Below are 26,484 nucleotides of genomic sequence, written 5' to 3'. Positions count from 1 at the left end.
TGAGGGGGGCGGTGCAGAATCGCGGACAGCCGGGCGGGTGGAACCGGGGGCCGCGGTCGGAGGAGCCGGGGGGACCGATCCGGGCGGCGCAGCCGGAAGCGGCTCGGCGCAGGGGCCTTCCGGGAGTGCGGGAGCGGCGGCGCCGAGCAGGGCGGGCGGAGGGGGCGATGCTGTCGCGGGCGGGGATCCGGGCCCGGCCCGGCCTCGGGCTGCTGCAGGTGCGGGGAACGAGGGCGGGTGGAGAGGGAACGGGGAGAACTTCTCGTTCGGGGGGTGCCCACGTGGGGAAGGTCCGGGTAGCGGGTGCTGGAGGGGCTGGGAGAAGGCATCTGGACTGGGGGCACCAGGAGGAGGGGAATGGTGTTGGGGGTCTGGGAAGTGTTGGGGGGAACTGGGCAGGGATGGGGTAAAGCGGTGAGGGGGGACACAGGACGGACGGGCACGGGGGGTCGGAGGTGGGGTTTAGTGGCGGGTCCGAGAAGGAGGTGAGGGGGAGTTGAGAAGGGGTTGGGGGTACGGGGTCACAGGGGGCTGTGGGCAAATGAGAATCGAGGGATTGAGGAGATAGCGGCGGTCTGTGGTGTTGGGGCTCCGGGAAGGTGCTGGGGTGGTGGTGAGGATCTGGGCAGGAATAGGGCCGTGTGGGCACGGCAGGGTGAAAAAAAAAAAAAAGGGTACGGGGAGCTGAGAGAGAGTCGGGGGGAGCTCGATGTCGGTGTTTGGGGTGAAGGGCTGGCGGTGTGGGGGTTCGGTGGGGGAGAGCTGGGCAGGGACGGGGGAAGGGGTGCGGTGCGGTGGGCAATGGACACTGCGTTTGGGATTGAGCAGGGGCAGCGGGGGGACTGGGGAGAGTCGGGCAGGGTTAGAGGTGAAGGGCGGGGAGCTGATGTAGAGAACGGACAGGTACAGAGAGGTTGAAGAGGGTGGTCAGTGGGGGAGTGCTTGGGGCTGGGAAGAGCTGGGGTGTGGGCAGGGGGATGCACAGGGATAGAGAGTAAGGAGGGAGAGGGGTGTGGTGCAGAGGACAAATGAGTGAGGGGGTAACTCAGGAGAGGGGGTTCAGTGAGGTGGTGGTGTTGAGGGTTTGAGGGATACTGTGCATGGTGAGGAGCTGGGCAGAGAAGGAGGTGTGAGGAGGGAGGGGTGCAGAGGACAAGTCGGGGTACGAGGGGGATTGAGAGAGAGGGATCTTTGGGGGGGTGTTGGGGGTCTGCAGAAGTGCTGGGATGGTGGTGGTGAACTGGGCAGGGATTGGAGTACAGGGACGGCATTGCAAAGGAGGCTGTGGATGAATGAGTATGGGGAGGACTGGTGGGGGTGGCTGAACATGGGGAGTGGTGAGGTGGGGCTGGGTTGTAGGAGAAGTGTATGTGTGGGGCTGTGGAGGTGTGAGCTGGGTTGGGATGGGGGGAGGTTGAGGGAAGCTGTGTGAGTGAGGATCCATGGGGAGGAGGGTGAGGGAATGCTCGGACAAAACAGCTCTTTGTGGGAAGCCCTGGAGGCAGCCAGAACTTGGGAGGGACAGGTTGTTGGGAAGGGGTGGCCTGGGACTGACGTGGGGGAGTGGGCCTGAATGGGTTATGGGGACTGAGTGGAGCAGGAGAGACCCACGTGCACATACCTTCATTGGCATTATGGTTGGAGGGAGGCTTTATTCCCCACTCCAAGGTGGATGTGAGAGAAGTGGAGACGTGCAGAAAGCTCTGGCATGGGAGTGAGCCCCCCTGCACCAGTGGAGAAGACTGTCCCTGGCACCCATCATCCCTGTGGGAACACCCTTACAGCATGGGCTTCTTTGGGGCATTGTTTCCTGCCCTGGTGTCCTGGTCATGAGCCCAGAGGGGGTATCAGGTGTGGAGCTGGGCTCTGAGGTGCCAGCAGCCGGTCTCAGCCCTGCTCCATGTCCTTCCCCCAGCACTCCCAGCAGCTGAAGCGTGCGGCATGGCTGGCCCCAGCTCCGTGCCGCTGGAACTCCGGGCTGCCCATGAACATCGGGGTGCTCTTTGTGCCGCAGCAGGAGGCCTGGGTGGTGGAGAGGATGGGCAAGTTCCACCGAATCCTCGAGCCTGTAAGGAGCAGCTTTTCTCCCCTTCTGGATTCAGCAGGTTCCTAAAGCTGTAGCGAGGCGCGTCCTTTGCACGAGGATCCAAGAGGGGTGGTGGGCTCAGTTTCCCAGGCTGAAATCCTTTTGGCTGCCTGTGGACTAATTTTCCTTGGTGGGATGTTAAAAGCACTGAGTAACTGAAATTCCTTGTGTGTAAAACGTGTTTGCAGTGTATGGCATGGGCTTTGTTTGCATGACTCTCTCTACTCTATCAGCCATCTAATCCCACCCTTTTCCCAGGGCTTGAACTTCCTCATCCCTCTCCTGGATCGGATTCGTTACGTCCAGAGTCTCAAAGAAATCGTCATTAATGTCCCAGAGCAGTCAGCTGTCACACTGGGTGAGGAACAGCTTCCGTGTCCTGCCCCTTTCCTTCTGCTGCATCTGGGGTGAGCAAGGGACAACGTGAGGATGAGTGGAATTGTCCCAAGCTCCTGCACTCAGCCCTGTCCCTTGGCACCCAGGCTTGGCCACAAAATCACAAGATCGCTGAATTATTTGGGTTAGAAAGGACCTTAAAGTTTGTCTCATTCCAGCCCCCATACCACGGACAGGGGACATGTTCCACTCGGCTGGGCTGCTCAGAGCCCTGTCCAGCCTGGCCTTGAATACTTCCATGGATGGGGCATCCACAGCTCTCTGGGCAACTTACTTCAGTGCATCACCACCCTCACAGTAAAGAACTTCTTCCTAACATCCAATTTAAGCCTCTCCTCCATCAGCTTAAGGCCATTCCCCCTTGTCCCATTCCTCCATATCCATGTGAAAAGGCCCTCTCCAGCTCTCTTTAGGTACTGGAAGGCTGTTGCTGTGACTGGGGCACCCCAGGAGGTTCCATCTGCTCCCTCTGGGCTGCAGCTGCCCCTTCTCCCTGAGTTGAATGCACCTTGCCAGAAATAAATTTTTCAGGTGTTTTTCTGTATTGAACCACAAAAGAAAATTCTGTTTCTGTTAAAAACATTTTAGGACAGATTAATGGATGTGATGTTAATGGACAGCTCTGTTATATTTCCAGTTTTAAGTGGTTTATTTTGTTTTTTTCCTCCTTAAGTCTTTATTTACAAGAGTTACAGTGTGAAATGCTTCTATTGGGAAAATCAAGACCTGTTGCATATTAAAACATCACAGTGTTGTCCAGGGAACGTAAGGTCCTTTTTACAAAGCCTTTAGATAAGAAGATCTATTTCAGCCAATCCTCTTCTGTGCCATGCAGCTATGTCAGGGTGTGCTGTGGAAGGGTGGGTTTCTGTGTCTTGTTTGTGCTGCTTCAGTGAACAGGTTCTGTTGCTCTCTCCTGACAGATAACGTCACCCTGCAGATCGATGGTGTGCTCTACTTGCGGGTTATGGATCCCTACAAGGTACCATCCCTGCCCCTTGGGCACCTTTCTTCTGGCTCTGCCCACTCCCTGCTTCCAAAATGTGTGCTCCAGCCTCTGTGTCCTGCCTGGCAGGTGGGCTGGGCACTGACTCCTCCCAAGGCTCCAGACTCCATGTTTTCAGCAGGGGTGTCTGGCAGATTTCTCGCTTTAGCTCTGTTTGTCTCTCCTGTCTTGTTCAGGGTCCCTCTTGGCATCCCTATCCACTCTGTTTTGTGCTTCTGCTCTTCAGGCCAGCTATGGGGTGGAAGATCCTGAGTACGCAGTGACCCAGCTGGCCCAGACTACTATGAGATCTGAACTTGGAAAGCTTTCCCTTGACAGAGTATTCCGGGTGAGCTGGGGAGACAGTGTCTCCCAAAATCCCAGGACAGCCTGCATGGCCGGGCTGATGTGCTTAACAGCAAGATACCTTTTTCTTAGAGAGCTTATGGCTTCTGTTTCAGTTGACCTATTGGTGAATCCTTGGAGATGGGTCTTCTTTCAGTTGTTTTTTTAACAGGAGCTATTTTTTGCCCTGCCCTGGGTTATTTGGAGGGGATGATGAGTGGTATGTGTCCAGACCCAGCTGGTCCAGCTGCCTTTCTTGAGTCAGTGACTCTTTACTCAGCCCCAGTGATGAATATCCCTGACCTGTGTCATGGGGTACTGTAATCCTTGAACTGCATTTGCTGGGAAGAAACTGGAGTTGGTGGCATTCTCTTGTATCCAGATGTACACCAGATGTATCCCAGCAGCTTCAGTGTGGGGCACTGCTCTCCCTAGGGATAGTGACCTCTTCAACAGCTGCAGGAAGCACCTAACCCTTCCTGAAACCTGTAGAGATGTTTTTTTTCTGGCAGAGCTTGGTCTCTGAGGGAGGTGTCTGTTTCCCTCCTGACACCTCTCTCACACTAAGCCACTCTTCTCTGGTCTCTGCCATTTCTTTTGTGCCATCCAGGAACGGGAGTCCCTCAATGCCAGCATCGTGGATGCCATCAACCAGGCTTCAGACTGCTGGGGCATCCGGTGTCTGCGCTATGAGATCAAGGACATCCACGTGCCCCCACGTGTGAAGGAATCCATGCAGATGCAGGTGAGGCTCTCTGGGAGGGAGCTCTGGAACAAGAGGGAGGCCTCCTCTTCTATGTTGCATTACAGAATCACAGAATCAGTAATGTTGGAAAAGACTTCAGATCATCAAGTCCAACCTGTGACCAAACACTACCTTGTCAACCAGACCATGGCACCAAGTGCCATGTCTTTGCTTAAAGATCTCCACAAACAGTGTCACTGCCACTTCTCTGGTAGCCCATTCCAATGTCTAATCACCCTTTCTGTAAAGAAATTCTTCCTAATTTCCAACCTAAACCTCCGCTCGTGTTGCTTGAGACTGAGTCCTCTCATCCTGTTGCTGACTACCTGGGAGAAGAGGCCAACCCCTGTGTGACTGTAACCTCCTTCCAGGTAGTTGTAGAGAATGATAAGGTCCTCTCTCAGTACCTTGTCTCCTCTTGTCCAGACTAAAGATCCCCAGCTCTCTCAAGGAGTCCTCATCAGACTTGTGCTCCAAATCTTCCCCAGCTCCATTGCTCTTCTCTGGATGCTCCAGCACCTCAATGTCCCTCTTGAGGTGCCCAGAACTGGACATAGACTCAAAGCGTGGCCTCACCATTGCTGAGCACAAGGGCATAATCACATCCCTGGTCCTGATGGCCACACTATTGCTGATACAGGCTATGGTTTATTGTTACCTGTCCAGAGCTGGCAGCACCCAGCCCTTACATCAGGAGGGCACTTTGGCTGCAGACATACAGCTACTGAATAAATAACTCCTGTCATAATTTTTGTAGTGCTGGCCACTGCCTGCAACATACAAGCCCTGCCAGGTCCCTTTAAAATCCCTACTGGGCTCTGTGGGGAAGCAAATCTCCGAGTTGAAGTTCTCCCCTTGAGAAAAGCTGGACACCAAATATTTGGGCTGGAAGAGGAGGAGGGGGAAGCAATTGTTCACTAAGGTGGGAATGGGGCTGGGAAGGGCTGTGTGGCATGAGAGCAGAACCAGCCCTCGCCAAGACCACACAGTGTTCTGTAGCTGTATTTTCATGCTTTGCTAAGCCATGCTTCCCCCAGCAGAACAGAGGAGCATGTCCTTGCCCCATAGATGGGATTTCCCCAGCACAGCCATGGCAGGCTGGTGTCTGACCTGTGTTCCCAGGTGGAGGCAGAACGACGGAAGCGAGCAACAGTGCTGGAGTCAGAGGGGACAAGGGAGTCAGCTATCAACGTGGCTGAAGGCCAGAAGCAGGCCCAGATTTTGGCATCAGAAGCTGAGAAGGCTGAACAAATCAACAAAGCTGCTGGTACTGCCTGGGGCTAAAGCATGGGGTTCTGTAGCCCTCTGGACTGAGGGGTGGTGCTGCGGGGGGAGAATGTGTTACTGTGAGCCAGGCTTCCTCAGCCACTGTGATCCTTTCCTGCTAGGGCCTCAGGCTGAGCTCCATTTGATGTTGCTGCCCTGCCCCAGCCTCCTGGCAGCAGGAGGCTTGTGATAGTGTTGCTGTTGAGGAAGAGACAACCATGCATACATTGAAATTGTCTTGATTCACTCCCTGAAATGGTCGAGATTCAGTCCTTGCAAGTGCTTTCTCATGACTCTGATGTGCACCCTGCTGTGCTTCGTTGCAGGAGAAGCCAATGCCATGCTGGTCAAGGCCAGAGCCAAGGCAGAGGCAATTCAGCTCCTAGCAGCTGCTCTGGCACAGCAGGTGAGTGATGGCTACCTGGAGCAGCCGCTGCTTTGGTGCTGACCACTGGGGGAGGTCAAACTGCAAGCAGAGTGGCACCTGGCTTTCTCCTGGACACTCCCTGGCACCTTTGGCAGCAGCAGGGAGTGAGGGGCTTTGCTGGACTGGGGTGGGGTGGGCTGGGGACAAAGGCAGGGATGAGCTGTTGGTGGCATGTGACTTGTCCCTGTGTCCCCAGCATGGCAATGCTGCTGCCTCCCTGTCTGTGGCGGAGCAGTACGTGAACGCTTTCTCCAAGATTGCCAAAGACTCCAACACTGTTCTGCTGCCCGCCAACACCGGCGATGTCACCAACATGGTTGCACAGGTCAGTGCAGCCCACGTGTTCTGGGCTGCATCCAGAGCCCCGTGGGCAGCAGGGCAGGGAGGGGATTCTGCCCCTCTGCTCTGCTCTGCTGAGACCCACCTGGAGCACTGCATCCAGCCCTGGGCTCCCAGCACAGGAGGGACAGGGACCTGCTGGAGTGAGCCCAGAGGAGGCCACCAAGGTGATCAGAGGGATGGAGCAGCTCTGCTGTGAGGAAAGGCTGAGGGAATTTGGATTGTTCAGCCTGGGGAAGAGAAGGCTCCAGAGAGACATTGTAATACTTTCCAGTACCTAGAAGGGGCTCTCAAGGAAGGTGGACAGATGCTTTACAAGGGCATGTAACAATCGGATGAGGAGGAATGGCTTTGAACTGAATTAGTAGGTTGAGATTAGATTTTAGGTTTTAGAAAGAAATTCTTCCCTATGAGGGTGGTGAGGCCCTGGCAAGGTTGCCCAGAGAAGCTGTGGATGCCCCGTCCTTGGTAGTGTTCAGGTCAGGTGGAATGGGGCTCTCAGCAATCTGCTCCAGTGTGGGGTGTGGAGGGGTGTGAAAAAGGATCTTTAAGGCCCCTTCCAGCCCAAGCTGTTCTTGCTCTCACCCAAGTGAGTCTTGCTCCAGGGAGGTGAAGAGGGCACCACACTGGGGCCTGGCCCCCTCTTTTCCTTCCCTCTCTATGACTGTGTCATTCCCTCCAGGCCCTGGGGATCTACACCACACTGACCAAGCCACAAGCTGTGAAGACTCAAGATGAGATGCCTCCAGCCCGCGAGGACTCCCACTCTTCTGCCACAGAGGTGCTGAAGGCAGAACAGGGCAGCTCCAGCTAACAGGGCTGGAAGGATCTCATACCCTCTCCTGAGGCCTGCCAGCAGTCCTGTTCTGCTGCAGGCAGTCGCTCTTGTTCCCTTAGTCCCTATTTTGTATTGGATTTAAATCATGTAATAAATGGTAACAGTGCTGCTGCAGCACGTTCCCTTGTGCTTGGGTGCCTGACCCCAGGATTCGATGCCAAAGGGGGATCATCCCTCCTCAACAGGCTCCTGCTGGGATCTCCCGTGGACATGCAGTGACATACAAGAGTGAAAAATTAGATATTACAAAAAAATTCTTCCTGTGAGGGTGGTGAGGCACTTACGCAGGTTGTTCTGGGAAGTTGTGGATGAGGCTCTGAGCAGCCTGGTCATGTTGAGGGTGTCCCTGCTAACAGCAAGGGGGTTGGAACTAGATGATCTTCAAGGTAGATGTCCAACCCAAACCATTTTATGATTCTGTGAATTTGGGGACCTCACGAAGTGAGGTCCTCTCTAAGTGCATCACCTCTCTGGGAGTGTGAGCTGCGCTCATCATCACCTCCTCTGTCAGCTCTCAGAAGCTGCCCTACAGTGCGTGACTGTGCGTTCTCCACAGAGAGCTCCTCACAGCGCTCAGCACAGGACGGGGAGCGCCTCTGTCGATTAATTAATTACTTGATTAATTAAAACAACACTTTGCTGTTATGAGTGTGCCTCGGTGCCGGGAGGCGCGCTGGGACCTCCTGTCCGCCAGGGGGCGCTGCCGCCCCACGCCGCCCCCCGCGGTGCCGCTCTAGCGCGGTCGGCGCCACACGCGGCGCTTCCGGGAGCGACGGGCACCGGGAGCCGCAGGTGGGACGGGACGGGAGCGGGGTCTGGGGGCTCTAAGTGGGGCTGGGGGGCCGGGAGAGGAGTCTGAGGCGCGGGGGACACAAGGGTACCGCGGGTGTGAGGTGGCGGATCGGGAGTCGGGGGTGCAGGGGAGGGGCTGGGGGTGTGTGAAGGGGAATGGGGGTGTGTGAAGGGGAATGAGGGGTCGGGAAGGGGATGGGGGTACCGGGGACGGGCAGGGGGTGCCGAGAGGGCTCTGGGCAGTCAGGAGGGAGCAGGACTCGGCTCCCGTTCAGGAGGTGATACAAGGAAGTGCGTGGGGCAGTTGCCGGACACGGAGTGGGACCAAGTAAAGTCAAGGCAGGCTGATGGGGGTTACTGCGGGACAGGCGGGTGTGGGACTTGTTGGGCCCGGGATGGGTGCTGGTAGGGAAGGAGCGGTGCTGGGCCAGGGATCGGTGCTGGCAGGGAGGGAGCAGTGCCTGCCCAGGTAGAGCCGCTGGGGACTGAGCCTGCCTGTCCTTCCCTCTAGGATGCAGCGGTGGCCAGTGGTGCTCTTCCTGGCCTGGGTTTGCTTTCTTTTTTTTGCTGGTATCGGGCTCTTTATGAGCGGCTTCCTGCTCACCCGGATCGAGCTTGCCAGCAGCAGTTCCTGCTCAGACCCACTCGTGCCTCCACTCTGGGAGAGGCAGAGCCTCCCGCCAGGCTCCTGCTGGGCTCCCCAACGCTTTTCCAAGGCCGTGCTCGTCATCATCGACGCCCTCCATTTTGAGTTTGCCCGCTTTGACCCTGCCAAGGCCAGCCCGCTGCCCTATGAGAACAAGCTGGGTGTGCTGCACCAGCTGGCCACCTCCCAGCCCCGCCATGCCCGGCTCTACCGCTTCCGAGCCGACCCCCCCACGGCCACCATGCAGCGCATCAAGGGCCTCACCACCGGCTCCCTGCCCACCTTCATCGACGTGGGCAGCAACTTTGCCTCCTATGCCATCCAGGAGGACAACCTGCTGGCACAGCTGGTGCAGAATGGTGAGTTCCTGGCCTTTAGCTCAGGCAGGGGAGTTTCAGGCTGGATATAAAACTACTTTTTTTTCACAGGCATAGGAATAGGTTGCCCAGGGAGATGGTGGAGTCACCATCCTTGGAAGTGCTTAAGAGGCATCTGGATCTCCTGCTGGGTAGTGTGGTTTAGGGTTTATAGTGGTGGGTGGATGATTGGATTGGATGGTTTTGAAGGTCTCTTTCAACCTTTATGATTCTGTGACTGGGGCTGTTTAGCCTGGAGAAGAGAAGGTTGTATTGCAGCCTCATAGCAGCCTTCCAGTACCTGAAGGGGGCCTACAGAGAAGCTGGAAATGAATTCCTTGTCAGGAACTGTAGTGATAGAATGAAGAACAATGGGTACAAATTGACAGAGAAGTTTAAGTTAGATATTATAAGAAATTCTTTACTATAAGGAGACACTGGAACAGGATTCCCAGGAAGGTTGTGGATGGCCCATCTCTGCAGTGTTCAAGGCCCCACTGAATAAAGCCTTGAACAACCTGATCTACTGGGAAGTGTCCTTGCCCATGGGAGGGGGCTTGGAACTGGATGATCTTTAAGGCCCCTTCCAATCTCTTAACATTCTATGATTCTATCACTGTGGGCAAGGCAGCAGCCCTCTGGGACAGGGCACGTGCAAACCTCTGCTCAGTTTGACCTGTATTCCAAACCTTGATTACTTTCTCTCTGGGAAGGGCATTCCTTACAACAGATCCCCCCTGTGAGCTGATTCTTTCTCCCTGCTTAATGAGAGTTACCTCAGGCAGGGTCAGGTAGGCAGGCAGGGCATTGTCAACTTGCTTTGGCAGTGAGAAGTAGCTGTGACCATGACTTTATCTTCATCATCTTCAAAGATGACAAGAAAGCAAGTGAAAGTGGCTGCACTGGTGGTATTTGTCCCAAGGTCACCCCCAGGAATGCCTGTAGGATTGCCAAGGTTGTGCTGTGTGAGGCATGTGACAGGGGAGGAGCCAGGTGTGCCAGGTGGTGCCAGGTGTGCTGTGGGGGTGACTCTCAGGCAGCCAGCCTGCCTGGACAGCTGCCTGCAGCCATGAGGCAGCAGCCTCATCCCATTTCATCGTGGTTTAGTGCTGCTGGGGGTGCTTAGTGCAGCTGTAAAGGGCTTGTTATGGTGGGATAATGGAGTAGAGGGGAGAGGACAGGCCACAGTGGTTTGTTACCCAGAGAGACTTCCTCCCAAGGCTCAGAGTGGGCTAAGGCGACGTGACTTTGTGTGAGCAAGGTGGGCAAATGCAGTGAGTCATTTGAGGCAAAATGATGATCACAGCATATCCTGTGGCAGAGTAGCAGTCTCAGAGAAAAAGGTTCCTTGCTTCCAGGCTGAAAAGGCTCTGTGGAAACACAGCTGGCTGATGACAGGCAGGGCAAGGAGAGCAAGGGCAGAGGGAAGCATCAGTGCTTTTGCCTTCTCTTTTCCATGTCTGGAGCACCATCACCATTGTGTTTAAAAGCGAGAGCGCAGGACTCACATCTTCTACTCCATCACCTGCTGCCTTGCATTTTGCAATGGGGCCAAAGGCCTTGGGTGAGGCTTTGTCTGCTTCAGGCTGCACGCTGTGCACCCAGATGTGTTCAGGCTGCACCCTGTGCACCCACCTGTGTTGTGTTGGCCCAGGAGTCTTCCTGCAGGAGCGATGGGTCAGGTCAGCAATAAGTTCTGAGGTTATGCAGTGGCTTTGGTGTGGAGGGCACTTATGGGCTTACAGGTACTTGTGGGCTGGTCCATCCCGGTAGTAAAAGTAATTTACAGACGGTCTTTTTTTACTGAACATTTTAGTTTTGAGTGTGGGTTGGAGAGGAGCCATTGTCCCAGATTCTGACCTGAGTCTGCTCAGGCTCTTTGTATTGTTGTGGTCACAGCACAACCCAGGAGGGCTTCATCTCTCATTGGTTCCTTTTTCTCTGGCTCAGGAAGGAGAGTGGTCTTCATGGGTGATGACACATGGGAAGGACTCTTCCCAAAGAAGTTCTTCCGTTCCTATTTCTTCCCTTCTTTTAATGTGAAGGATCTTCACACTGTGGATGATGGGATCCTGCAGCATCTCTATCCAACTGGTAAGTAGCTCTTTCACCAGGGCATGGATAAACCTAGTCCTGCTGCAAATTCGAGGTAGGGCTGGAGGATTTTTTCTGTTACAAAGGAACACTGGGCAGTTACACACTGCTGCCCTAGGATTACAGTGCTCTAGCTGGATTTCCTCAGATAAGCCAGTTCTTGGAGCCCACAGACAATTTCTGTAGATACCTTTCCTCTGTCTGGGACAGAGTACAGCTTTTTGGGATGAGGTTAGACTTCTACATCTGTCTTACAAAATACACTGGCAGGATGGAGACAGAGGAGCACCTTACCTTTGATACGTGGCTGCCTAGGCAGGCACACAATGCTCTGGGGGAAACACAAGTTAGAAGCCTAAGAATACCACTGCTCTCAGCAAAGCATTGATGATTCCTAGTCATGGGAAGAAGGTGAAGCATGAAATAGGTGTTTTCCACCTCCCCGAGGTCCTGGAACCAAGGGACATGCTCTTTCATTTTCCTGTGTCTGAATATAAGCAAATCAGAGGTGCAGTGGCCTTTCACAGGCAAGCCTGTGTGCCTTGTGTGAGAGCTACGGGTCATCATTTAATTTCAAATATGTTGGTTTTCATGTGTCAAGGCCTTGAAGCAGAGGGGAGAGGCCAGGGTAACTCTCTAACTAGGGACTGTGTTGGTGTGTCATGCCTATGTCCTGGGATGCAGAGGGGTACATTGATGGGTCCTAAAATATCTCCAGGCAAGGATAGGAGTTCTGGGTTTTCCTTTTTCTGAGCATTCCTTTGTTTCAGCTTTGTCTTGAGGTAAGTTCAAGGTGACTTGGGTGACATTATACTGTTCCCCTCCTGAGGGGAGAAAAAAAACAGGGATCCTGGGATGTTTGCAAGGCTTTGAGGTCCCCCTGCCATTGCACCCAGGAACCTCTGGCCAAGAGCATGCCTGACTTAAAACCTGCATCCATTTCCTCAAGAGCTGGCAGTGACAGTGGCAGGAGGGGAAGAAACAGCAATATCCAGAGGCAACCAGGAAATTTTGGCAGGAGGATCCAGGCTCAGAATTCCAGGCTGGTGCATAATAAGTTTGCTTTTGTTCTGCAGTGGACAGCGGTGAATGGGATGTGCTGATTGCTCACTTCCTTGGCGTGGACCACTGTGGGCACAAACACGGACCCGACCACCCTGAGATGGCAAAGAAGCTCACCCAGATGAATGAGATGCTCAGGTGATCAGCGTGGCACTGAGGGGTTGCTAGCTGGCCTCTCCCTTCAGCCAGGCTGGTGAAATCTTCCCAAGGAACTGACAGATGCAGAGGGCAACAGGGAATGCTTACTGAGCCTGTTAACATGGAAAACAGCTTTGGCCAGCAGCAGCTGGAACCCCAGCTATGGGCAGTATTGCTTGCATAGATGAGTGTTGAGAGGTTTGGTTTCATAAGTAAGGCTGCCCTCTGGTCTTGCTTCTCTACCAAACCATGAGATGATAGTGCAGCTGGAGTGTAACTGAGCCTCTCTCTTTGCATCTTTAACATGGAGATTGTCCCACTGAGGTCTGGCTAACGTTTGAGAAGCAGGTGGAGGACCCTGGCTAGGGAATGAGTGCTGCTGCATTTATCATACAGAGCCATGAGCTGCACCTTTCAGACAGAGGGCAGGATGGGATACAAAAATTTCAGTCATGCAGATGTGTCTCAGTCCAAAATGCTGCAGGATTCTTAGGGCTGCTTTTAAGTTTTGCTGCTAGAAAGAGTTGGGAACTTTCCCTGCTGCATCTGAGAGCGCAGCATATACTGTGTCATACCCACTGCATCCTTCAGGGACTAATCCCTGCTTTTTTCCTTTGAAGTGGGAGATGTCCCACATAACATGATACATGACCCAGATAGAAGCAGCCTAAAATTCTGTTTTTGGGAGGAGCCTTTCTTCTGAATTGCATTTTGTCACGATCCCTGACAGCACTGTTTGCTGGGGATCCAAACAAGATCAGTCCACTCTGTCTTAGAGCTCTGAATTTTCAGTTTGGCGTTAAAGGAAGGATTTAAAACAACCCTGGACCCTGGCTTGTTACAGTTCTGCATCAGCATTTAGGGTTTTTTTGCTCATACCATTTTGCTCATACCATTTTGCTCATACCCGTTTGTGAGCTTTACCTCTGTGGTGCAGGCAGGCTTGCTGGAGAGATATCCTCTTCCACTTAGGCTAGTGGAGCCCTTGCCCAGGGACGAGTTGACCTTCCTTATCTCGGTGGCAGGTCCTTGGTGGATCACCTGGGGAATGACACTCTTCTTCTGGTGGCTGGGGACCACGGCATGACAGAAACTGGAGACCACGGTGGCGACAGCGAGAAGGAAGTCAATGCAGCACTGTTTGTGTACAGCAGGACACCCCTGTTTGGCAGTGGCCCTCCAGAGGTGAGGAGCAGACTTTTAGCTATTCCTGCCCCAGTTGGTGCCTGAAAACTGCATCCTGGGATTACAGAGAGTAACAGTTTGACTGGGATTGTTTAGACTGAGAGGGGTGGGGAGTCTGTCATAGAATCATGGAATAAGCTGAGTTGGAAGGGACACATCAGGATCATCAAGTCTAACTCCTGGCCATGCACAGTACACCCCCAGGGATCATGCTGTGTTCCTAGGAGCATTGTCCAAACACATCCTGAACTCTGTTGGGCTTGGTGCTGTGACCACTTCCCTGGGGAGCTTGTTGCAGTGCCCAGCCATCCCCTGAGTGAGGAATCTTTTCCTACTATCCAACCCGAATCTATCCTGACACAACTTCAGACCATCCCCTCAGGTTCTATCACTGGTTACCACAGATAAGAGATCAGTGCCTGACCCTCTTCTCCCTCTTGTTAGGATGTTGAAGACCACCAGGAGGTCTCCCCCCAGTCTCCTCCCAGCTGAACAGACCAAATGACTTCAGCCACTCCTCACATGGCTTCTCCTCCAGACTGTTCATCAGCTCCTGGCTGATGAACTCCTGACATTTGGATGCTTCCTAATAGCTTAACATCTTTCTTATATTCTGGTGTCTAAAACTGCCCCCAGCACTTAAGGCCACCCCTCTGCAGAGCAGGACAATCCTCTCCCTTGCCCAGCTGTTGATGCTGTGCCTGATGCCCCCAGGACAGGTTTGGCCCTCCTGGCTGCCAGGGCACTGCTGGCTGTCATTCATCTTTCCATCAACCAGGACCTCCAGGTCTCTTTCCATGGTGCTGCTTTCCAGCCTTTTCACCTTGATTGAGAGGAATGAGAGGTCTGTCACCTTGTCTCTAGAGGGCAGTGGAAGGGCTGACACAGCATACAGAGGACTGAAGTGTTCAGAATGCATGTTCAGGTCACTACAGCTGTGAGGGGTGTTTGTGTGGGGCCAGGTGAGCTGTTGGACAGCCAGTGCCTTCTCCATCAACCTGCAGCTTCCAGCAGACACGCTTCTCACCAGAGGATCCTTGGGGAGGGTAGAGCTGTGCCTCTACCTGGATTCACCTTTGAACAGGGATGTCTTCCCCACTGTCCTCTCAAATGAGTGAAAAGCTGCATTGCTGTGCTCTCTCTGAATTTCTGATTCCTCCCCTGTCTCTCCAGGAGCCTGAAACAATTCCCCAAGTGAACCTGGTGCCCACTGTGGCCCTGCTGCTGGGAGTGCCCATCCCCTACAGTAATATTGGGGAGGTGATGGCCGAGCTGTTTGCTGGGGACAGTGATGGTGTGTCTGCAGCCTTGCAGCAGCTCTCAGTCTATCACATCAATGCCAAGCAGGTATGGCCTGTGGTAAGCCTCCCATTGAACTAGAGGGGAGAAGGAGTGGGTTTTTAAGCACAGACTTCTGCTGTTCAGTGGAGGTGAGATGGTGACATGCTGTTATCTTCACGGGGAACTTATTTTGAAGCATTACATCCTTGCAGTGTTTGCTCCAGTAAGACAGCTCCATTTTCCCTAAAGAGAAATGAGAGCCACCTGTTTAGTGCTGTGGTATGGCAAATACTGTCTGGGAAAGTGGTGGGTGGCTGGACTCAGATGGTCGGAAGTGGATTAAGTAATAGGGGATGGTGGTTCCTCAAGTCTGAAGATGACCAGAGGCAAGTGTTGTGATTGGAGATTTGAAAGTAAAAGTGGAGATTTTGATGCTGCTTCAGTTTTCAGGGGGAAACACTGTTAACAAAAAAACTATTCTAGATTAATGGAAGAATGAAAACAGTAATGAAAGACCAAATTAAAAAAAATAACCATGTAACAGTTAATACTAAAGTAGGATACTGAAGGAGCAATTTACACAAAGCACAACAAAATACAGAACCCCAGGAGCAGATTGACAAAACTTGCATGAGAGTCTCTACATCAAGTATAAAAGAATCCTAGGCATTGGGGCAGGCTAAGTGAGAGCCTCTATGGCTGATGTGAGGGCCATCTGTTGTGACTCTTTGGTCATGCTACAGACCCAGCTTTGCCACAGGCATTGCAAGGCATGCATCTCAGCTAAGGGCCACTTATAGAATATTAATCCTGATGTTTCCGGGTGTGTTGTGCCTGGCTTCGTCTGGCTCTCGCTGCTGGACCAAAGGCAGCAGCTGTGGCGTTTCACCTCAGAGATACCTTTGGCCGGCTGGATGCTGCAGCTGGGCACTCAGAACAAATCCAGGCAAAGTAGGAACTCACTTTACCTCTGGTGGAAAAGGTTCAGGCGACGGTGAAGAGAAAGGAGAGGATTCTATCGTAGAGTCTTAATCCAGAGTTTTATTTCAGGGTGGTAGACCTCTGAATGTGGTAACAGCTCGCAATAGAACTCTGGGCCGCATGGTCTCGTGCCCTTTTAAGCCCCCGGGGACAGGGGGAGGGGGAGGGACAGGTGAGGACCAACCAGGTGTGAGGAGGGGAAGGGTCAAGGGATATAGACGCTGGGACAGGCCAATGAACCCGGACCTGGGGGGCATCTTTTGAACTTCTGCCAACCACACGACGCCCTTGCTGGAATGTTAAGATTGATGGACAAGCTCTTAGCAGGAGAGCAAAAGGGGGAGGGGGAAGGTTGGCACACCTGGGGGGGTTGGGATAGGTGAAACAGGAAATCACACTGCAACAGCCACTCAGTCTTTGAGGGATTCTGGATTGCTGGGAGCACAGGAATAATTCCTCCAGTGCTCAACCAGCTCCTTGGAGTGCCAGTTTGACACCCCTGGTGCAAGCCAGTGAGGAGCTGGAGACAATGATTGCTGATGGGAAGACAGAAATACTCAGCTCTGTAATTATAGTGCAGCAGAGTGCTCTGACATTTAAAGATCATACTGTATGTTAGCGTCCATTAATCACTGAGGATATCAATCATCATTTGTTAGGAATTAGCATTATCAAGTTGTGCCTGTTTAAATATTTGCACTCATTGTTTGAGGAGGTTTCTGGCTCAATAATGGTGGTGTTGAAGAAGCTGTGGCATTCCAGGGAGGCCTATGAGAGAGCCAGTGCATGTGTGTGCCATCCATGGGCAGGGACAGACTGATTCTGATTGTGCTCTGAAGCAAATGGAAGGTGTGTGAACTTACGGATGCAATTCAGGACTGTAGAGATCTAAGCAGACGGATATCTGTGCAGGTTCTCTGCCCAGCTAATGCCCCTGTAACACTTCTTTTATGACTTTGGGATCGTAGCTGCCTCTGTTCATGTTGCCTTGAAGTAGAAAGCAAAAAGAATGAGTTTTTCTTAAAACTATGGTGCAGTTTATTAATGTGCTATTATTGAAGAAAGGGAAGCAGTTTGGTTTCATCCACTATAAGTTCTTTAATATGATGTTTTTCCTCAGACAAAGCTGTAAAACTCAACATGGGGCAGATTAACAAGTCTTTAATAGCAATGACTTGGCCTTCTGAAGGACATTTGTCTTATTGCTGCCAAATACTCTATAAAAGCCCTTATGGGGTTCTGCACAGCATTAGCAGAGGTGTAGCTGCCGGAGTCATCACGGCTGTCGCTAAGGATGTATGTCTTGAGAGGGATGTCAGTTTGGAAGAGAGATTGAGTTTCCTGATGGTGACATCCCTGGGTGGCAGGGTTTGGTAAACTGGGGTTGTTTCCATTATGAAGGGGCAGCGTGAAACAGTGAATCCCATTCCCAGTTTGCCCAGTGCTGCTGTCTGATCCTGTGTCCTTCCTCCTGTAGGTGGATCGCTTCCTGCAGTCCTACTCGCTGGTGGCTCAGGACCTGCCAGCAGAGCAGCTCCAGCACCTGCAGGAGCTCTTCTCCAGTGCTGTGGAGGAGCACACGCAGCTCCTGACCCAGGTGCAGGGGACGACAGTGCCTCTGGAGCTGAAGCCGAGGCTGGGAAGCCTCATCGGTCGCTTCCAGCGCTACTTGCGGGAGGCACGGGCTGTGTGTACCCAGTCCTGGGCCCGCTTCCACCCCCTGCGTATGGTGGGGGGCTGCATCCTTATTGCTTCCTCTTGCTTGCTCTGCTACATGGCCTCAGAGCTGGCTGCATCTTCACAATCTCTCTGTCGCAGCTGCCTCCTGTACCCGCTCTTCTGGGGCCCTGTGGGGGCTGCTCTGCTATGGCTGGTCCACATTTTCACCCAGGAGGGGCTGGATCTGCTCCTGGTGTCATCATGGGCAGCCGCTGCTTCTCAGCTGGGTTTTTTCTGGCACTGGTGGGGCCAGCATCTCAAGACAGCCCGTTTGACAGGCAGTCAGCCACCCTTGGCCAGTGGTGGCCTCAGGCAGAGGCTGCAAGCATGGCTGGGGCTGGCCTTCCCCATGGGCATTCTGGTGTTCCGCTGTGGAGCTATGTTCTCCGACAGCTTTGTTGTGGCCGAGGCACGGGTGGCCCCGTTCCTGCTGGCCTCACTGGTGATGTTACTAGTAGGCAAGCTCCACTGGGATGGTCACCTGACTGTGCCAGAAGGTCCCAAGCAGCAGCTCCTTGGCATTTCTTCTTACCGGAGAGAGATCTGGTACCTGCTGTGCCTCGTGGCCATGCTTCTGGTCTGCGTGCGCCTCTCCAGTTTCTTCCACCAGTGCCGCGAAGAAATCCCTCAGTGCCGGCCCTCTGTTTTCCTCTCCCCACTTGCCAGCCTGAGAAACACACGGGCCAAGAACCTCTTCTACCTCCTGTGCGTGGCCTTGCTGGCTGGGCTGGTGTATGCAGTGCAGAGCTGGCTGAGGCACTATGGCAACCTGAACAGCTCGGACCCCCTCGTGCTCTTCGTGCGCTGGGGTTTCCCACTGGTGGTCCTTTGCATTGCCTGCTACTGGGCCGTTGCTTCCAGTGCTGATGACTCTCTTGGCAAGCTGCAGGAGCTGGTGCAGGTTGCAGTTGTTGTCTTTCCCAGGGCTGTCTATGGACTAGCATCCATGGGCCTGCTGCTCCTGCTGTGCAATCCCATGACAGTGTTTGCAAAGGACACACGGGAGTCAGCAGGATCCATTGTCACTCCCTACCTGGGGGTCCCTGGCTCCGAAGTCGACTTCCTCCACGTCATCCCTCAGATCTACAAGAGGATGCAGGAGTCTCAGAAGAGCCGGCTGGAGCAGGGCAGCTGCAGGGCCACTGTTGCAGCGTACGGGCTGGGCAGCGTGTACTCAGCAGCCCTGGTCATAGCCCTCACCCTGCTGGGCTTTCTCTTGATGCTTCTGCACAGCGAGCGGCTGAGCTTTGCCTTCCTGCTCCTCTTCGTGGAGGCCTTTGTGCTGCTGCACATCCACACGTGTGCCAGAGGCCTTGCTGGAGATGCTGGTGAGTCTGGGCTCAGTAGAGCAACCACTGGATGTGTTCCCTGGGCTAACTTGCAGTGACCTTGCCTTAATTCCAGTGGGAGAAGCAGGATCTAGTTTATTGTCTTGGGAAGGAGTGGTGCACTAGTCCTCAGGATACTCTTAGCTTTTTTTAGAGCTGCTTAAATCCTCTAGTAGAACAAAGATGCATGCAGCAGGGATGTGAACATGGGAGAGGGAGGAGTGTCAGGGAGAGCAGGGAGAGAAGCTCTCTTCTTCCCAGGATGTGAACAGTCACCTAACCCCAGTGGTGCTGACAGAGTGCAGTAGCAAGGCTACTGGCACCAGCAGAGGGAATGCTGGCCCCTTGCTGTATCTGTGGGGGGAGCTGGACTGTTTCCTGTCTCTTAAAGAGCCAGCATGGAAAGGGAACCTGGGGAAAAAAAGGTCACTATGCTTTTTTTGACCATGGATCTGTCATGTTCCTTGATGCTGATATCCTCACCCCCTGCCTCTGTTTTTGTTTTTTATTCTCTCAGAGCTGTTTTCAGTGCCGTGGTATGCAGTGATCTCCTGGCTCCTTGCTGCTTCACAGTTCTTCTATTCCACAGGCCACCAGCCTATTTTCCCAGCCATCCACTGGAATGCAGCCTTTGTTGGCTTCCACCTTGACCACAGCACAAACCTTCTGCCTGCTGTCCTGGTGGGAGCCAACACCTTTGCCTCCCATATCCTCTTTGCAGGTAAATAAATTTCTTCCTGGGCTGTGGAGCCTGAGCAGACACAGCTCACTGCAGTGCCTTACCTGGGGCTCTGCAGGTTGAGCACGAGGCAATAAAGGCTCCAGCACCAGCTGAGCAACAGCATCCTTGCTGTTCCCCTTGTGGGGCCACAGCAGCCTGGCCTGGAGCTGGGGTATGTGCTTCCTGTACATCCAGGGCAGGATGGCAGAGCCTGGACTGCTCCTCACCTCCTGGGCTCTGATAACTTCATGTACCTTTGTCCTTGAGGTAGTTGGCTGCCCGCTGCTCCTGCTGTGGCCCTTTGTGTGTGAGGTGTCCACCTCACAGAGGAAGAAGCCCAAGAAGGAATCCCGGGAGGAGCTGCAGGAGGTGGAGGAGCACATGATGGAAATGAGGCTGCGGGAGTCTCCAGAGGAGTTCTCCACTGCTCTGCTGCAGCTGGGATTGAAGTACCTCTTTGTCCTTGGGGCACAGGTATGGGCAGAGGCAGGGTGGCTGTGGGAAGGGTTGTCTAGGAGGAAATTGGTGTGCTGTGATAACTGTGGGGTTTTCTGATGAGAGAAAGGGGTCAGCCTGGACACAGACAGGCCCTGGGGTGGAGTGTCTGGTTGCGGGTGGAAGAGCAGGTCCCTTCTCAGCTATGCCATTTGCTCTGTGTTTTGGGAAGGGCTCCAGCATGGAAGCTGCCATATGGATTAGGATGCTTTTCATACCCATATGCCCAGAGTGGTAATCTCTGCTCAGGAGCTGCAGGGTTGTAATCCTACTCCCTGTCTTTCTTAGCATTCCTATCTTACACCAGCTCTGGTTTTCATATGTGCTATGATGATTTAGGAAGCTAAACACCAGAAATTTTAGTCCTGTGCAAGAAGTTAATAGTTTTCTGGGATTTATCTCTTCAAATCATTCTCCTGTGTTGTCAGACCAGAGACAGTGCAAGGGAAGGGGCAAGCCCTGCAGCAGAGAGAAGCAGTGCCCCTCTCAGTGAAATAGTAGGTCAGGTTAGCCACAGTGTGAACCCTCCCCTGTACTGCCCCAGCCTGGCCCCACAAGCTCCTTCATGTACCCCAAAGCTGCTTGTGTTTCCTGACTTGAGGACATCATGGAAGGGAGTCCTCTAGGATGCTCATTCTTCATGTGTGCTGTGCCAGCCTCTCTGGCATGTGCAGTTTAGTACCACCTTCAGATATGAACATAGTGCCCAGGAGGACTCTCCAGAATCACCTGTAACTTGTTTTTCATGATCTTCCCCACAGCTTCTGGCCTGTGTTTGTGCAGCTATGATCCTCAGGAGACACCTCATGGTTTGGAAGGTCTTTGCCCCAAAGTAAGTCCCAGAAGTTGCTCTGATGCTGGATTAAGACTCATGTCCCTGACACCTTGACTAGAGTTCACAGACAGTAATTTTGGAAGAGACCCTGTGATTGATCTTCTGACTCATTGCTTAGTACTGGTTGTAGGAATATCCCTAACTAGCTCCTGCTTGAAATTCAGAAGCTAGACTTGAGCTAGAGCCTAGAAGTTTCTCTTCATCTGAATTTCCAAGGATACACAGAGCCCGCCTGGAAGCTGAGAATGTTGTAGTCAGAGAGCCAAAGGTAAGGATACGAGACCAGAAGTGATAAACCCAGAAATGCTGAACCAGCAAACCTTTGAACTAGTCAGTGTGAAGGGTGCCCTGACCTCTGGGGGATTTACAATCCCACCTGAGTCAATGGGTCCTGTATGGCCTCTAAATCAGACGAGTGCTTGGCGTACAGGTTTCAGGCAGCAACTGCTGTGGCGTGAATGTAATTCAGGTTTTAGGATGTGGGATGCTACCAGCCTCTCATTGTCAGGAAAATCAGTCAGCTGGAGGGTAGCATCCTGTCTCTGCAGTCATGCTGGCTGTTGTATCCTTAACTGCATCTGTTGTGCCTGCAGGTTCCTCTTTGAGTCGCTGGGCTTTGTGGTGAGCAGCATCTGCCTCTTGCTGGGGATCTCCCTGGTGATGCGTGTGGACTGTGCCGTCAGCACCTGGTTCAGCCAGCTCCAGCTGAGGTAGCCCTGGAGGCATGGGGAGCCCAGGCTGTGCTTGTCTCCTTGCCTCCCTTAGGCTGGCAGGGGTACACGAGCCGCCAGCAAACGAGTGCCTGCCCACAGCAGCCAGGGATTCTGCCCAGCTCCCTGCTGCTGTGCTGAACAAAAGGACTGGAGCCAACTGCTCCTGGCTCATGGGGATGGTGTTTCTCAGCAGGGGAGGTCAGAGCTCTCGCTCTGGGCTTTGCTGGCAGCAGGAGGACTCTGCTGCAGGAGCCCAAGAAGCAAGAGTTCTGAAGTGCTCCTCTGGAGAAACACCAATGGGGGTCTTGCTGGTACTTCCCTGATGCCTGCCACGATGTGCAGTTGGTAGGCTTCAGTGGCCAGCAAGGTGTCACTTTGACTGTGCAAAGACTCATGGGATGGAGCCAGCTCAGGAGGAGAGAGGAGGTTGGAAGGGGAGGGAATGTCCCACAGCCCCCACTTGTTTTCACATGCTCCGTTTTCACGCTGGAATCACACTGCACATGGTTCCATGCACATGGTTCCTGGAGCCTCGGTGGCAGCTACTCCTCTGTAAAGTCAGACAGTTGCTCTGTAGTGAGGCCTCTCTGGCCCTGCACTCAGTCCCACTTTCCTGGTCCCCTCAGCCCTGTGAAGTGCAGTGGGGAGCACTCTGGGCTGCCTTCTACAGCAGGCTTAGCTTGGGCCAATGGTAGCAGGGACAGCTGTGTGCAAGACCAAGAAATTCTCCACTTCTGTTCTCAACCTGTCCGGGTCCCTGTGGGCTGGGTGGCAGCAGCCAAGGCTCTTGATCTCTTCCTGCCTGTGTGCTGCTGGATGCTGGCTGTTTACTGTGAACAGTTAAGATGCAGGAGGATGTAGTGACACAATATGGGCTTACACCCATTCTGGGCCTGGCCAGCAGGAAATAGGAAGTAGCTGGAGTAGCTGTCCCAGATGCAGGAGTAGCTTCTCTTGGAGGAGAGCTACAGAGGCTGAGAACAGCTACTTGAAAGCCTGGAGCAGGCACCAATTCTTCTGGGAAGTGGTTTAACTTACTGGTGTCTGTGTGTGTGTGCTGGGTGCTGTGGATCAGATGCAGTCAATCACATCCATCATCCCATGTTTGGGGCTTGTCTCCCCCTGGCCTTGGCATTCTCTGTGAGACTTCATGTCACAAGTAAGCTATGCCAAACATGCCCTTGACTGCTCACAGTCAGGAGGCATGGTGTTTCTTTCTTTATGGGCACAGGTAGAGGGTGGTGACCATGGTGCCTGGCCACATCCCAACTCAATTCCTCCTGCAGTTTCCCTTGGAACTGGGATTCCTTATTGCCCTGAACCACTGTGTGGCATTACTTGGTGCTATGAAACCTTTTGTCTCTTTCCAGACAAGTCCCAGACAAGGACTGCTTGCCTGGGATTTCTGCAATGATATTTGCCCAATCCCATTAATTTTTAACTCATGCACCATGACTGCCCCTCTTTGAGTCCCTTACTGCAGACTGTTAGCATAACTCCAGGCTTTTCTGCTCCTCTGCCCTGCAGAGTCCCAGGGAAAATCTCTCTCATGATTTCATTTGTTGCCATTTTTCCCAAGTGCCCAGTTGCTGTGGCTCTTGAGGGCAGGTGGAATTTTGTATTTTACCCCTGCAAAATGCCTGCACAGTTGTTCAGATACAATTCCAGTGAGGCTTAAACTGTTCTTGTATTAGGTTTCCATTGCCTGGCCTGCTCCTGATCTGCTGGCCATGCCCTGCTACCTCAGCCTCTCATGTCCTCTGCTCTGTGGTCCTGCTCAATTTCACCTGTCACAAGCAGGGGCTGGTTTGTAGCTGGCATCACACCCTGGCCTGCCTCACTGCCTGGATGCACAACACCAGTGCTAGCACAAGGAAAGGCTAGTGGCAAACAGTGAGGGAAGCTGAAATCTACAGGAATTCATCAGCCCACAATTAAAATGGGCTTAGGCACCCTTAAAAATAGGTTATTTGCTGAAATCTGACTGCCTGGTGGCCATATGCTTCTGAAGGAACAAGGGGTGCATTGATATGGGGAGGAGGAAGGGGGTGGAGGTAGGAGTTGCCCAGTAAATTTTCATTTAATGTGAGGTTAATCTGGATAACACACATTGCTAAACCTCAAGGCTGGAGCTCAAATTGGTCTTCCTGTAACCTCATAACTGGTCAGGAGCTTTCTGCCTGCTTGTATTTGTGCTGGCAGAAGTCCCTGTGGCCACTGATTGTGTAGGACTGGCCCCTGATGTCCCCACAGCTGCCACCCAGGCCCCTTGGCTTCCATCTCTGGGACTTGTTTCTCTTTTCACTGGTCACTCCAGTGCAGCTGAGCCTTCCCATGCCCACTGTTCATGGCTGGAGCACTCACACGGGGCTTGGGAATCCTCTCCTCACTCCTCCATGCCACCCCTCTGCCATGTGTGGGCTCATGGTCCCGGGAGGCCAGGGAGAGCAGAGGGAACAGCAGAGCTGTAGCCTCATCAAAGGACACACTTATCTCACCAGAGACTAAACAAAACTTGCAGTGGAAGAGCTGCAAGTGCATCCTTGTCACCGCAGAGATGCCATGGAGTGCTGGCTGCTTGGACATGGCAGACTGGCTGCTACACCAAAGATTTCAGATTCACAAAGATGAGTTTTCCAAGGGCTGGAGATGCTCTTGCTTCGTTTCATTGACTGTTTCAGTCTTTGTCAGCCTTCCTTAGCTGCCCTCAAGTTGATTGTTTGGCTGCCATTCTTCTGAGCATGTTGGGGATTACAGAGTTAATGCCAGTCTAGGGCCTGGCGACCTTAGAAGCAGATCATGCTGCTGATGCTAGAGCAGACAGGGCTGTGTTTGCTGATTTAAAACTCCAGGAGGGGGTTGACTCCTAGTCCAGACCAAGGCTCTTTGGGAAATCTGGAGTGCTGGGGAGGAGGTTTTGCCCCACATCCCTCTGAAGAGGGCATAGGGCCCCACTTGGCTCTCTTAGAATGGTTATTCCAGGTAGTTTATTTCTGGTCCCTGTGTCCCTGGGCTGAGTGTGACAGGGGACAGAGTGCTCAGCTGAGCAGTTTTCATCCTGCACTTCACAATCTTTCTGCACTTTGGGCTTTGCAAGTGCTGTGCATGTATTTCTTGGCAGGGGAGAGCCATTGGGAAACTTCCCTGGCTCAGGCCCATGGTGTGTCCCATGGTCCTGGCACAGAACAAAAATTCAATTGTGTCTCTTTTTTGCTGCCTAGAAAATAGTGACCAAAAGCTGCGGCCACTGTGAAGAGTTGTGAGCGTTGGGAGCACCCGCAGCTCTGGTCTGTGGGGCTAACACGGATCCCAAGGGATGGCACTGTTTTGGGGAGCCCAGGGCTCGTTCTAGCTCTGTTCCCACAGCCATTCCTCTGTCCCATTTCTCTCTGGTTTTCCCTCAACTCTTCAGGCTGCTTTTTTATGCCAAGGCACAGTCCCAGTCTCGGTGTGCATGTCCCCCCTTCCCCTCAGGAAGCAGCAGTGCCAGTGTGTGGGAGCAGGGCTGGGGAGCCCTGCTCTCTCCTCTGAACCCTGACTCAGTGCACCACCTGGCTTGGAGCAAGATTGTTGTTTTATTTTTTATTAACCTCTTTGTACCTCAGTCCCTCATTTGGGGGGAAAAAAAAAAAAGGGGATTGACCCAGTTGTGGAAAGCAACCTGGGAGCTCTGCATGCAGCATGGTGCTACACTTTCCTGGGTATCTACATATCTGGCTGTCAATGCTTTCATTCACATCCAGCAGCTACACCTGGAAGGTGGAAGCCATGCTCAAGTCTCTGCTGGGAAGCAGAGCCTTTTTCTTTTCAAAAAACCCTCCAAAACAGGCAAGTTGGCTGCGCTTGTTCACCTGGCGCCCTGGGCACGGCACGACCGATCCCATGAGGCAGCCAGGAAGGGGTTGCTCCAGTGTTAAATTGCATAATTAATTAATCGGGAATAGGGGGGAGCCGTGATTTGCTGTCCAAGGGTGGCACGAGGCTCTGGGCAGCTGTGAAAATGATGTCTGCAAATAAAACAGTGAGAGCCAAGGAGAGCTGTGTCACCTCATTGTTCCATCCCTCTCCCCAACCCATCTGGCGTCTCCTTCAGAGGGACCTTCATCTAGAATTTCCTTCTGGAGGGTTAGGCACCGTTCTCTTCTCTGCAGGAACCAACAACAGGACCCGAGGGAATGGCCTGCACCTGTGTCAGAGGAGCCTTAGGTTGAGCTGGGGTTCAAGACTCTCGGGGTTTAGGAAAAGACTTCTCTGGGAGAGTGGTCGGGCCCTGGAACAGGCTCCCCAGGGTAGGAGTCTCGGCTACAAGCCTGACGAAGTTCAAGAAATGTTTGGGCAGCGCACGTGGGTGGTTCTTGAGGGGTCCTGCACGGAGCCAGGGGTTGCACCCGCTCACCTGACAGGACCCTTCCAGCTCGGGGTCACGGAAAATGGCCTCCGTTTGGGCCACTCGCCGTGGCCGACAGGGCGGTGCCAAGCTAGAAATTGGCAGACTTTGCTGGATTTCTCCAAATCTGAAGCTGCCACCAACTAGGACCCCGCAAGCCCTTAGAGCCCCAAATGCCACCTTTCATCTGATACCCAGACCCTCGGACTGCTGGCTTCGCTTTGCGCCGAGGTTTGTCCCTCCGCGGCCTCCCCCTTCCCGGCGCGCACCCCCTCGGCCCCGCGCTTCCCTGTTGCCTTGGTGATGGCCATTCCCGCCAATCAG

The 26,484-nt window shown here is 53.4% G+C and overlaps 2 protein-coding genes across 2 annotated transcripts; both read left to right on the top strand.

Moving 5' to 3' along the window:
• The first annotated feature begins 101 nt into the window (after positions 1–101).
• Positions 102–7,541, top strand: STOML2 (stomatin like 2). Its single transcript, XM_036403202.2, has 10 exons — positions 102–218; positions 1,916–2,068; positions 2,345–2,444; positions 3,406–3,464; positions 3,715–3,816; positions 4,423–4,557; positions 5,680–5,824; positions 6,150–6,229; positions 6,447–6,575; positions 7,272–7,541. The coding sequence occupies exons 1-10, from the start codon at positions 168–170 to the stop codon at positions 7,401–7,403; spliced, it is 1,086 nt and encodes a 361-aa protein (XP_036259095.1). The 5' UTR covers positions 102–167; the 3' UTR covers positions 7,404–7,541.
• A 1,117-nt stretch (positions 7,542–8,658) lies between these two features.
• Positions 8,659–25,808, top strand: PIGO (phosphatidylinositol glycan anchor biosynthesis class O). The gene is made up of 10 exons (XM_036403482.2): positions 8,659–9,224; positions 11,172–11,315; positions 12,392–12,515; positions 13,541–13,700; positions 14,874–15,047; positions 17,440–19,009; positions 19,527–19,730; positions 20,002–20,204; positions 20,987–21,057; positions 21,654–25,808. Exons 1-10 carry the CDS (start codon positions 8,732–8,734, stop codon positions 21,772–21,774), a joined length of 3,264 nt encoding a protein of 1,087 aa, XP_036259375.1. The 5' UTR covers positions 8,659–8,731; the 3' UTR covers positions 21,775–25,808.
• Positions 25,809–26,484: the final 676 nt, after the last annotated feature.

This window comes from Molothrus ater, chromosome Z (assembly GCF_012460135.2).
Source record: "Molothrus ater isolate BHLD 08-10-18 breed brown headed cowbird chromosome Z, BPBGC_Mater_1.1, whole genome shotgun sequence".
Classification (NCBI taxonomy): domain Eukaryota; kingdom Metazoa; phylum Chordata; class Aves; order Passeriformes; family Icteridae; genus Molothrus; species Molothrus ater.
Note: the sequence above shows the minus strand (reverse complement) of the source record. Positions and strands in the feature narration are given on the sequence as shown.

Excerpts from the sequence above, each read along its gene's own strand:
- STOML2 (XM_036403202.2), top strand. The coding sequence starts at position 168 with ATGCTGTCGCGGGCGGGGATCCGGGCCCGGCCCGGCCTCGGGCTGCTG. Across the intron at positions 219-1,915 it reads CCGGCCTCGGGCTGCTGCAG|CACTCCCAGCAGCTGAAGCG; the intron begins GTGCGGGGAACG and ends TCCTTCCCCCAG. Across the intron at positions 6,230-6,446 it reads CAGCTGCTCTGGCACAGCAG|CATGGCAATGCTGCTGCCTC; the intron begins GTGAGTGATGGC and ends CTGTGTCCCCAG.
- PIGO (XM_036403482.2), top strand. The coding sequence starts at position 8,732 with ATGCAGCGGTGGCCAGTGGTGCTCTTCCTGGCCTGGGTTTGCTTTCTT. Across the intron at positions 9,225-11,171 it reads GGCACAGCTGGTGCAGAATG|GAAGGAGAGTGGTCTTCATG; the intron begins GTGAGTTCCTGG and ends TCTCTGGCTCAG. Across the intron at positions 19,010-19,526 it reads AGGCCTTGCTGGAGATGCTG|AGCTGTTTTCAGTGCCGTGG; the intron begins GTGAGTCTGGGC and ends TTATTCTCTCAG.